The sequence below is a fragment of the Dermacentor silvarum genome, chromosome 9 (assembly GCF_013339745.2).
Source record: "Dermacentor silvarum isolate Dsil-2018 chromosome 9, BIME_Dsil_1.4, whole genome shotgun sequence".
Taxonomy (NCBI): domain Eukaryota; kingdom Metazoa; phylum Arthropoda; class Arachnida; order Ixodida; family Ixodidae; genus Dermacentor; species Dermacentor silvarum.
Window position 1 is genome coordinate 5379152 of NC_051162.1, and position 12716 is coordinate 5391867.

The 12716-nt window shown below is 52.7% G+C and overlaps 1 protein-coding gene across 3 annotated transcripts in view; it reads right to left on the bottom strand.

Annotated features, from left to right (window-relative positions):
- LOC119465114 (26S proteasome non-ATPase regulatory subunit 13) overlaps positions 1-12716 on the bottom strand; it is a 213177-nt gene that overhangs the window by 60152 nt on the left and 140309 nt on the right. For all 3 annotated transcript variants that reach the window (XM_049655704.1, XM_049655703.1, XM_037725913.2), the window contains one exon: positions 12326-12451. In XM_049655704.1, the coding sequence (XP_049511661.1) occupies positions 12326-12451 (126 nt within the window). The remainder of the gene's footprint in view (positions 1-12325; positions 12452-12716) is intronic.

Below are 12716 nucleotides of genomic sequence, written 5' to 3' on the forward strand. Positions count from 1 at the left end.
AAAAAATAAGGCAGATGCAATGGTCAAAATCAAAAGGAAAAACATTTAGGAATATTGCAGGATTCAGAAATGTGTATAGAGAGGAAAGAACGGAAACTACCTACGCAAATATAGGGCATGTGGAGTATTGTAAAATATGTCTAGGCCCAAAGTTGATTCATGAGAGAGTGTTTCAGAACATTAACTAGTGAACGTTGCAAAGAGTTGAGTGAAGTGCATTAGGTGGTGAAAAGTGCATAAAGTGAACTCTTAAATGCGGTGAACAGTGCGTCTGGTGAATTGTGCGCAACAGTGTGGTGTCATGTAGTGTATCGAGTCTTCACATGAACCAACACCAATGTCACTACGAGGAGTCACAGTCATCACCTGAAGGCCAAGAGTGAGCAGTTTTTTGAGAAAAAACTCTTGAAGAGGTGGCCTATGTCACATGTAAGAGGTCGCCAGCGGTATACGAAAAAGAGGACGAAGTTCGCGGAGCATTCCGAACGGCGCGAGCGCGCGAGGCGCGTGAACTGAGCTGTGATTGTAGAAGAAACAGCACGGTTCGATTATTATTGACATGGCTCTTGAGCTGGAAGGTCGTCTCGTCAGCCATGCTCTGACGACGGCAGAGCGGAGGACCCGGCCACGAAGTCGTGACCCTAGCAAGGTCCAGGTGTCGCTGTAGTCCTCGGAGAAGTCCGGGCGAAGCTCCTGGGACCGGCTACTGCTGCTCACAGTGGTTCCGGTCTTCATCTCGAGAATCCCTCTTCCTCGGCCAAGCCCGTTGAACTGATAATCACCGTGCTACCTGGTCGCCATGCCGAACGACGTAAGGCGAAGAACGCTTCGCAAGGCCTAACCAGGCAAGTGACACGTCAGCGGCGGCTACCGAAACACCAGCCACGTACTCGGCCAGGTTGACAGAACCGCGAGGCATCGGCAAATACGACACCCTCAACGCTTCGGACGAGCCCGACACGGATTCAACAAGAACTTCAAGACGACAGTCTGTAAGAGCCCACGTTTCTGCTTTGCAACGCAGTTAGGCCGGGGCCAAGGTGGCCAGACTTTGAAGAGTCACTGCTAGGACTGACCGAGAGACTTTAAGGCGGAGTTAGGCTCCAAAACCGGGACAGAATATTTGCCGGTAGTGTTGTATTTAGTCTAAGATTTGTGTTTAAGTTCGAGCGAACATTTTTTGATGAATTACGGTTCCAGTTTGGTGTGCTTTGTGCTTTTACCGTCCGTGTACCTAGTGCTGCCAGTCGTGTCTCCTCCATCGGGAGTAGCGCATGTACGCAACTCTCCGCCCCCCAAGCGAGTAGAAGGTGACAAGCTGCTTGTTAAATTATGTACTATGTGACAGACAGCAGCTGAAGCAGCATGACTGTTCTGTTTTGTGTAAGTATAACAACTACGTGCCACAGCGAGAGTGCTGCGATAAGAAAGAAGTGCTGCACGGCCGCCATGCAGCGATGAGCAAGGCCAGGGTTACAGGAACGAGAGCGGAACCCGGTGAAAGGCTTGATGCGCATCGGTCAACATTTTGCATTTCTGAACAATTTTGCTTTGTTATAAGAGGTTTTAAATACATGAATTTTTACGGGGATATCAAGGCGAACCGGTTCGTAAAATACAGTGGAATCTCGATGATACGAATCTCCCGGGGTCATGAAAAAAATTCGTATTAGCCGAAATTCGTATCATCGAAACACAATTAAAACTAGCTAAATTAAAGAGTTGAGAGGTGAACTCACTCAGGCACACGTACGTAAAAAGCATTTACAGTATAGACCACTTCTAACATAACCGTTTATAGTGCAGAACTGGCTACAATGCGGCCTTTTCCGACTCCCGTTTACCCTCCCATAGAACTCCAGGTATACGCATACCGCTTACAGTGCAGCCGCGTGAGACAAAATTGCGGCTCCCGCGGAAAAATCTCGCCAACAAAGGCGGTAGCAAGCACGAGGTGTGCCCACCGATGGGAGAGGAGATCAACGAGGGCATTGCGGAGGAGGAGCATGAGACGTGGAGCACGAGTCCAAGGGCGATAAAGTCATCACGGTGCACCGTATGTGCGAGTGAAAGGACGCGCGCCTTCACGGACAGCGAACGCACAGCGGAGAGCAAACGCGACTTCCGTTGCACGAAAGGCCTTGGGGGTATGGGAGGGAGGGCGCGCTGTGCTGCGGCGCCAAATGCGTATCTTGCAACCGGGCGCAAGGGTAACTGGCAACGAAATCTCCCCACGCGAAAGGAGCAAAGCGGGAAGGTAGCGCGGGAGGGAGGGAGTAGGGGGGGGGGGGGGGGCGGCGCCTCCTACTCTGCCAACAAAATGCGTTCTTATACTCTGCGCCTGTGCCGGCTGTCGGTGTTGTCGCGCGCCCCGTATCTTGAAAGCGATCTCCACACGGCTCTGACCTTTTATGCGCTGTGCTTACGCCGCTCAGTTTCCGTTGAAGCGACAGACCGCACGAACCTTCGCTTGCTGCGGCGGCCGCGCGTGGGGAAGCGCAGCCGCGCAAAAACGCGTGACTGCGCTCTGTTCTCTTTCGCGGCCGCACGAAAGAGAAAGGGAAAACGCGCGTGACTGCGAGCAGTTCCCTTTCGCTGCCGTCGGTGGGGCGGCGTTTATTCGTATCAACCGACGCGGGTCGAAAATCAATTCGTATCAACCGTTCTCTAGCACGTTGCAAAGTAATGGGGCTCAGCCGGGACCTCAGAAAAATTCGTATCATCCAGAAATTCGTATTAGCCGTGATCGTATCATCGAGATTCCACTGTACCGCGGAAGCGGCCACATCACTTTCACTGAAAATTGCGTCAATCTAAATATCTCCGGTCGAAGCAGCATGGCGGCCAACAAAAAATTCCAAGGCAGGGCTACTGTGGCTACGGAATCCAAGAAAGCATGTTTATTTTCAAATGGTAAATGATGGGGTACACTACTCATCGACACTGAACCCAGCGGTGCAGAACAGGAGGTTGATGCATTCCTCACTGCCACTCAGTAACGCACCCAGGATCTCTGCCAGGGGGGGGGGGTTGACAGTTTGCCAATACCATCTAAACAGCACTAATTTCAATTTCTTCACGGGAAATTGTCAACAAAAACGCTTTTTGCGAATGTGCAGACGATTGCGCGTCTTACATCTTAGTTGCAGTACTCAAGTGCGTAAGGAAAGAAAAGGGGTTAAACAAAACGGGGGGTTAGGTCGGCCTATGGGGGGGGGGGGGGAGGTTTACAACCCCCGAACCCCCCCCCCCCCCCCCCCCGTCGGTGCAAGTTGGTTATGCCAATGTTCGTCCTCGCTGCCATCCAACGTGACACTGATCCCACACACCTTCAAGGATCGCGCGACCATCTTTTCAGACACAGCAGCACAAGCTGTTAGGAGCCGGTTACTTACGGCGCAGCCAGCATCTCATTCTGTTTGAAGGTAATCAAAGAGGATGTTGTCCAACTCTTCATTGAAGATGGGCCCGCCATCCGTGAGTTTGCGCTTCATCTTCTGCTTACTGTAGTTGAGGTGCTACAGGGAGTTGGATGGATTCTTTTTCTCACGGATTCTTTTTCCGTCTATCATGAAATGCCAAGAGGTGCAGCTTACCAGGGTGGGTCTGCCCAAAGTCATTTAGGTGCAATTGTCGGAGCTGTAAAGGCGTTTATTAGGCACCAGCCTTTTGGACCGACCGTTAGTTCAAGGCCTGAGATCTCAGCACGAGCGGCGTTTCTCGAGGAGAGCGCAGGAGGGATCGACCCACTCGAAAGGGCTGGAGAGCATGACCCACTATGGCGTTCGTATCCTTCGCTACAATCACCCCCGGGAGCGAAAAGGGAGCCGTCGGGCGACCTAACAGCTAGTCACTATGAGTGGGTCATAGTAGGTCTTGAGGCACTCGACGTTGACGATATCGCGTCCACGACGGCGCATGTCCGTAGAAGGTTCAACTGGTTCGATCACGTAGTTGACGGGAAATGCGCGTTCGACGATACGGTAGGGGCCTTCATACTTGGGCACTAGTTTGGATGAGAGACCAGGTGTAGCGGAAGGAACCGAGAGCCACACAAGCGCGCCAGGAAGGAAGGTGGGTGCAGAAGTGGTGTCACCGCGTGTGCTCTTCTGGCGCTCTTGGTCACTGGAAGTAAAGACCCGTGCGAGATCGCGGCACTCTTCGGCATGTCTTGCCGTGTCAGAAATGGGCGCACATTCGGATGCATCCGGCCGGTACGGTAGAATTGTGTCGATGGTGTGCGATAGGTGCCGACCGTAGAGTAGGAAAAAAAGTGAAAAGCCAGTGGTGCTCTGAGTAGCAGTGTTATAGGCGTAAGTGACGAAGGGCAGAATGGCGTCCCAATTAGTATGGTCGGAGGCGACGTACATAGCAAGCATGTCCCCGAGGGTACGGTTGAAGCGTTCGGTAAGGCCATTGGTTTGGGGGTAGTACGCCGCGCGCTGTAGCTGCCGGTAGGGCGGCAGTTTCGGCGTATCACATCAGGTGGTCGACTGCCACAATGGCCCAGCGATTTCCAGCCGACGTCAGTGGAAGGGGCCCATACAAATCGATGCCGACGCGTCCAAACGGCCGGGTAGGGCAAGGTAAAGGTTGCAGACCGGCCGGCAAGAGGCAGGGCGAAGATTTCCGGCGCTGGCAATCGGGACAAGAGCGAACGAACTTGAGAACGTAGCTGTACATCCCGCGCCAGTAATACCGCTGTTGAAGACGCTGGTAAGTCTTGAAAACGCCGCAGTGCGCACACTGTGGATCAGCGTGGAAAGCTGCGCATACTTCGGAACGCAGACTGCGGGGTACCACTAACAACCACTGGCGTCCGTCGGGGTTATAACTGCGTCGGTGAAGCAGGTTGTCGCGAATGGCAAAGACGCGTGCTTGGCGACGCAACGTGCGAGTACTTGGTTGGGCCGACGAACCAGAAAGCAAGTCTAGAAGGGAGGCAATCCAATGGTCCTTGCGCTGCTCAGAAGCGATGGTGTTAAGGTCGAGCGAAGAAACAATAATCTTGGATAGGGAAGAGCAGGTATTGTCAGGCAACGGAGAGCGCGAGAGGGCGTCGGCGTCAGAATGCTGGCGTCCGTTGCGGTACAGCACGCGGATATCGTAGTCCTGCAAGCGAAGTGCCCATTGAGCAAGACGGCCAGAAGGGTCCTTCAAGGACGACAGCCAACATAGTGCATGGTAGTCCGTGACGACGTCAAATGGACGGCCATATAAATAAGGTCGGAACTTAGTCAGAGCCCAGATGATGGCTAAGCATTCTTTTTCTGTCACACTGTAATTTGTCTCAGCTTTCGTACGCGTGCGACTTGCATAGGCGACGACATATTCAGGAAACCCTTGTTTGCGTTGGGCAAGAACAGCGCCGAGGCCAACCCCGCTGGCATCTGTATGCACCTCAGTAGGAGCTGTCGGATCGTAGTGGCGCAAAATTGGCGGGGAGGTAAGCAGATGACGCAGCTTTGTGAAGGCCTCGTCACACTGGGACGACCACGAAGTGAGGGGCCCGTTGCGTGCAAGCAGTTTCGTCAGGGGTGAGATGATGGTGGCGAAATTGCAAATAAAGCATCTGAAGTAAGAACACAGACCTATGAAACTGCGCAATTCTTTGACGGATGTTGGCTTAGGGAATTCAGCGACGGCCCGAAGCTTGGCTGGATCGGGGAGTATCCCATCCTTGGATACGACATAACCGAGGATCGTCAGCTGCCGAGCTGCAAATCGGCACTTCTTGAGGTTTAGTTGTAGGCCGGCGTTTGTTAAGCACGTCAAGACACACCGTAGGCGTTGAAGGTGCGTTGTGAAGTCCGGCGCAAAAACAACAACGTCATCAAGGTAGCACAAGCATGTGTGCCACTTCAAGCCACGCAAAACGGTGTCCATCATGCGCTCAAATGTTGCGGGCGCATTACAAAGCCCAAAAGGCATTACGTTAAATTCGTATAAGCCGTCGGGTGTTACAAAAGCTGTCTTTGGCCGATCGGCGTCAGCCATGGGTACTTGCCAATACCCTGAGCGCAGATCTAAAGATGAAAATAATTCTGCGCCTTGTAGACTGTCAACGGCGTCATCTATGCGCGGGAGAGGGTAGACGTCCTTGTGTGTGATCTTGTTTAGGCGCCGGTAGTCGACACAGAACCGCACAGAACCATCTTTCTTCGTAACGAGGACCACAGGGGATGCCCATGGACTGTTGGAAGGTCGTATCACCTCTCGGCGAAGCATGTCGTCGACTTGTTCATTGATTACACGACGCTCTGCAGGAGATACACGGTACGGGCGTTGCCGCAATGGCGGTTGCGAGCCAGTGTCAATGCGGTGAGTAACAGCTGATGTCCGGCCTAGGGAAGATTGCCCGACATCGAAAGAAGAACGAAATTCTTCCAAGAGGCACACAAGTTGAGATCGCTGGACCGGCGTAAGGTCATCGGCAATGGAAGAATCAAACACATCACTGGACGGTCCCTCACAGGCAGAAATAGCTGTGAGCGCATTAGAACTAGCGCAGTAATAGTCATCGGGCACGTCCATAACTTCCACGTCTTCAATCGCTTCGACATTGCCTAGACATTCTCCTCGGAGCAGCATGACAGGGTATGGGAACGGGTTGCAAACGAAAATGGTGCTGTAGCCCTGCTTGATGTCCACTGTCGCAAAAGGTAGCAGCAGGCCTGTCCGAGTAAGGAAGCGGTCAGCTGGAGACAGCAGCGCAACAGCCTCTGAGATTCCGCTGCAGTACATGGGCACGACTGTTGACGCGCGGGGAGGAACGTGGGTGTCGTCGTGGACAATTAGCTTGCTCGACAGGGAAGTATTGTCGGTGATCGGCAAATCTAACAGTGGCGAGAGTTCCATCTCAGCCCGTGCACAATTGATAACGGCATTGTGGCGCGAGAGGAAATCCCAGCCGAGGATAACGTCGTGAGAACACCAGGTGAGGATTATGAATTCTATGGCGTACAGAACGTCGTCTATAACAACACGAGAAGTGCAAGCCGCTAAGGGGTGGATATGCTGAGCACTGGCTGTGCGGAGGGACAGTCCAGAAAGGGGCGTCGTGACTTTCCGAAGTAGGCGGCAAAGCTTAGCGTCCATAACACATACGGCGGCTCCAGTGTCCACAAGTGCAGAAGCGCGAACACCATCAACAAACACTTCGATCACATTTGAAGGTGTGCGTTGAGGACTTTCACGTTTCGACGGCGCCGCAGCCCTTGCCTCTTGGACTGCGACGATTAGTTTTCCTCGTCACGAGTTACGGGACGGGGTCGCATCGGCGGCACTGAGCGATGGCGTGGAAACGGTGAACAACGGGTAGTTGGCGTCGGGCGCAAAGTCGGTGACATAGCCGAATGGGGTTCTTAATATGGACGGTTGAACTGGCTTGTCACGGCTGATGCGGCGCTAGGCGGCTGAGCGCGATTACAATAACGAGCGATTACAATAACGAGCATGGCGGACTGCGGTCGGGGCCTAGCCGCAACGTCGCCATAACGGAGAGGCACACTCGGAGAGAGTGGTTGAGACCTCGCGACGACTTCAGCGTAGCTGAGTGGTGCAGCCGTCGGAACATGTGGGGGTGTCGCGACGACATCGGCGTAGCTTAGTGGAGCGGCCTCAGGACGATGGTAAAGCTCGTCTGGGAAGACCTCGGCGATTTCCTGCTCGATTGCGCGACGGAGCGTGGGCATAACATTCGTTGCGGGCTGTTGCACATGCGGTGGCTGAGCGAAGGTTAGCAAGGAGAGCTGGCGCGCAACTTCCTCCCGAACGAACGCTTTCACTTCTGTCAGCAGTGCTGTCTGGTCGGAGATGGTGGCCAAACCAGCAATGTGTCCGTCACGCGATGAAGGGCGACGTGTCAAGGAGCGCTGCCTTCGTAGCTCCTCGTAGCTTTGGCATAGAGTGACGATGTCAGTCATGGACTGAGGATTCTTCGCAAGCAGCATGTTGAACGCATAGTCTTCAATCCCTTTCATGACATTTCTTATTTTTTCGGATTCCGACATCGTCGCGTTGACTCGTTTGCACAAGTCCAGAACATCTTCGATGTAGCTGGTAAATGATTCACCCGGCTGCTGTGCACGTTCACGCAAACGCGATTCCGCTCGGAGCTTGCGCACCGCAGGGCGACCAAACACCGCCACCAAAGAAGTCTTGAACGAGGACCACGTCGGAAAATCGGTCTCATGGTTGCTGTACCAGAGACTGGCGACACCCGCGAGATAGAAGATAGCATTGCTTAGCTTTGCGGGGTTGTCCCATTTGTTGTGACGGCTGACCCTCTCATACGTTGTCAGCCAATCCTCCACGTCGGTTTCATCCGCGCCGCTGAAGATGGCAGGGTCCCTGTGGCGAGGCACACCAGAGCACATGACAGACTGAGGAGGCGCTTGCACGGATGGGGTAGGTGGCACTTGCTGGGACGCATCTTCTGGCATGGTTGAGCGAAGGGTACGGGATCGAAGCTCCAGGATTCACGCTGAAGGCAGAAGCACTCTCCACCACTTGTAAAGGCGTTTATTAGGCACCAGCCTTTTGGACCGACCGTTAGTTCAAGGCCCGAGATCTCAGCACGAGCGGCGTTTCTTGAGGAGAGCGCAGGAGGGATCGACCCACTAGAAAGGGCTGGAGAGCATGACCCACTATGGCGTTCGTATCCTTCGCTACAGAGCAATTAAAATTTTGTTTTCAAGCAGTTTGGAGCAGACGAAATTGCATTTTGGAGCAATTTGGAGCAGATAAAATTTCATATTGAAGCAGTTTGGAGCAGGCCAATCTGAATTTTGGCAGAATAATGGAATATGGCAGCACACTTCGAAACCATGACTAAACACTGAATAAAATAACACGAAGCGTGTAATAGAAGTGTGCTTTGTAGCTATAGCGTACAAGAATATAAAACAGCGGGTTGAGTGGCTGCACAGCCCAGGCTTTCCTGGAAAGCTGAAAACATTCGTGGTACTACGATCGAACTATATATTTCCGCGCTGACGCTCATCATGATAGCAGAAAATGTTCTCAAATTATGCAGTCCAATCGGTGCGGTAACATAATTTCTGGGTCACCAGGGGCCGTATTCTGAAACGTTCCACTTCGGCGATAGTTCGCCTTTAGGCGCATGCCGATTGGCTGGTTGAGCAAAAATGAAAAATAATTCGTGCCATCTAGAAGTTCCGATGCACGTCATTTTGACGTCACGGTGTCACTGGGTGCTCGCAACATATATTGAATAATGCCTGTGTCGTACTGCGGCCGATACATTTGAAAACAACACACCCTAGCCACTCTGCACGCGCACACTCAACGCCACAATCAACCCCGGGCTGGTATAACGTATAACTATTCCAATCTCTTTTTATTGCAATATGGGGCATTCCAAGCACATTTCTGCCATCAGCGTCGCTACGGTCGATGTTCCGTACAAAATCCAGGGCCGATAACATCGTCGCCGCACACCGCATCCCGTACGTGCGAGTGAAAGCATGTGAGGGTAAGCCGAAGATGGCGGCTCAATATTGAGCGTGCAAAGGAGGAAAGCCGGGAGGAAGCGTGCCATCTTGCATCGCACGCAAGGCACTGGGGGAGGGGCGTTCCACTCCGGCGGCTGGCTGCGCATGGCGTGAGCCCCGTTTTGAAGGTGATCTGCGATGGTGACCGAGTGCCGATAGCTTCGTGCGCGCTATGGTTTCACCACTCAGTTCGCGTGGAGAGGCAGCACAAAGGTTGCTGCCGCGCTTCCTCACTCCAGCGTTCTGACAGCGAGTTTCCGCAACCATTGAGTGAGATATGCTCTTGCGTGCGTGATGCCATGCTTGTTAATTTTTTTACACATTTACACATTTTTACACATTTATATGGCCGATAAAACTATCTTCTCATGTAGCCATCGCGCGGTGTGCGGAATGTGAATTGTGACTGCGAATTTTATTTCAAATCCACCATTGGCCCTTCATGATAGGTCAAAATGGTTCAGGCCTCACCCATATGGGCATAAAGACAGATTGGGCTAGTTTTACTTTTTACCGGCCCTGGGGACAGAGACGTCCACCCGCTGAACTTGCTGCAGAATGCACCTCTCCAATATCTAGTTCGCTCGCAGCGCCCTCAGTCTACTTTTTGTTGTTTTGCGACTCAGCTAGGGAGTGCCGCGCCACTCAGCCCACTCCACCTTATTCTAGTTCACTCTCAATACAGCTGCCCTGGCCATTACGGCAGCAGCGACAGCAGCCGGGAGTGGCGGTCCGCACACCAGCCATTTTCCGGAAGCGCCGAAAATTCCAGTGTTATAAGCGCGAAAATCACAAGAAACTCGGTGGGAGGCGCCGTCGCACGGTGTGCGGAATGTGAACAGCGGCACTTTACTTTTTTTCGGAGAACGAATCCACTTGCCGTTCGCGGCTACTGCTGGAGTACACATTCCGAAGCCATTCTGGCGCAGCGTGGCGCAATTTCGGTCGATTTTCTGTGTTTGGCGCAGGGGTCCCACCCCTGAGCTCACGTTCTTTCCTGCCACACGGTGCCACTCGACGACGGTGTAGGAGTGCATCGTGCGGCTAGAGGATTGCACAAAAAGTGTGAGAACAGCAGATGCGTGCACACTTCATCAAGATGTGTCTCACAAAATCCCTACGACCACTGGGTTTTCTTTCAAGGACTCTTCGTTGTCACTCTGCTTTATCTTAACCTCCATCTGTCTTTTCCTCTCCATGCAAGGAAGCGAATACCCCCGTCATCGCCCCATGACGGGGGTATTCGTGACGGGGGTGATCGCATTTCGCGATCAGGCGCAAGGGGAACTGACAATAGCGGTTCTATCTCGCACGCGAGAGGGAGGAAAGCAGGAAGGCAGCGTGGGAGGGACGGGGGGGGGGGGGGGGGGGCGGCTTCTACTCCGCCAATAACTGCGTACATTGCCCGGCCGCGCGTGCCATAACTTGAAAGCGATCTGCAGACGGGTATATGCCTGTGTGTTCTTGCCGCTCAGTATGCGTTGAAGTGATAGACAGCAGGAAGGTCACTTCGCTCGCTGCTGCTGTCACGCATGCTCACGCCAGCAGCAGCGAGTGTCCACGGACACCGAGTGTGATGTGTTTGCTTGTGCGCACTGACACCATGCTTGCTACACAAATTCAGTTAGTAAGCCAATGTTTCCAAGTTTATAGGGCCAATAAAACTACTATACTTCGTATAGCTGTCTACTAACTTGCTAATGCAATCGATGTTTTGCCTTTGAGAGAAACTGCAACTTTTTATTCGAAATCCACCATTAGTCCATGTTAGATGAAAATGGCTGAGGCCTCGCCCATACGATCGTAAACAGACTAGAATAGTTTTAGGTTATACTGGCCCTGGGGACAGAGACGCCCGCCCGCTGTGGCGCTTGCCTCATTAACATCTAGTTCGCTCACAGCCAACTTTTCGTTGTTTTGCGCCTCAGCTAGGGAGCACCGTGCTGCTCGGTCTACTCGACCATATTCTAGTACACTCTAAATACAGCCGCACTGGCCTTTCTGACAGCAGCGACAACAGCCATGAGTGGCCGCGCGCGCGCCGGCCACTTGCCAGAAGCACCGAAAAGTCCAGTTTTACGAGCGCAAAAACTACAACAAACTGTGCAGGAAGCGCCGCCGGCGGTGTGCGGAAGGTGAACGGCTGTACTCTTCTTCGAAGAACGAATCCGCTCGCCATTTGCGGCCACTGCCGGAGCAAACATGCCGACGCAATTCTGGCGCACAATTTCAGTCAATTTTCCGTGCATTTGTATCAAAATGGCGCAGCAGTCCCACCCCTGTACTTTGTCATATCATGTCTCGTGCTTCTCTCTGGACAAGCTGCACCAGCGCTGCCGATAAGAGCCTGCGAACACTCGCGAGCCACATGCGCAGTGAGCTGGCAAGAGCGGCACACACCCAGTGCATTAATTAAAGGCACTAAAGTGCTGACATGAAAAGCATTGATTGACATACCCAGTGAATTTGTGGCACAGCGTCGGGTTGCTGTCCTTGAGCATCGGACAAATTTAAGGGATCTTTTTGTCACTGGCTCGAGTTGGCGTCAAAGAGTTCCTTCCAACAGCGGTGTCATGCATCTACAATGAGCCGTGTTGGCATCAAATAGCTTCGTTGAAGAGAGGCACATACCCAAGCTGATCCAATAGTTTGTTTCGAACCCTCGGCACCCAGGTATGTGGGGAAATGGCTAGATACAAACATAGATGGATAGCTAGCCCCTGGAAAGTATATCCCACGATTGCTAACGCAATAAAAATCGCCGTGCGCCAAGTAGTGTCCTGCCACTAGCAACAGCCCAAACTACCTACCTGCAGTGACCAGGCAGGCCTCAGGGCCTCGTACTGCGCCAGGGATCCACTGTTGAAGGCCGACAGCAGCTGCACCACCCAGTGGCGGTCGGTGCCCTGCAGGCACTCCAGGATCGGGTGCGCCAACTGTAGTCAATACAACAACCGCTCTTTCAGCATAGCCTGTTCGTTCGAGCGAGTCACTCCTAAATAAATACGGGCGAGTAATTCACACGTTCACAGCAATCTTTTAAGCCTGTCCCTTCCTTGTGTTCTGTATAACATAGAGCAATGCTTAGAGGCAAAAGAGCAGCCAGCGCCCGCCCCTACTGTGTTTCGCAGTTGTGGTGTTGGTTTTCATTAATATAAAAAGTACAGCAAAAATGAATGAAATCTAAATTTATCACCTTCT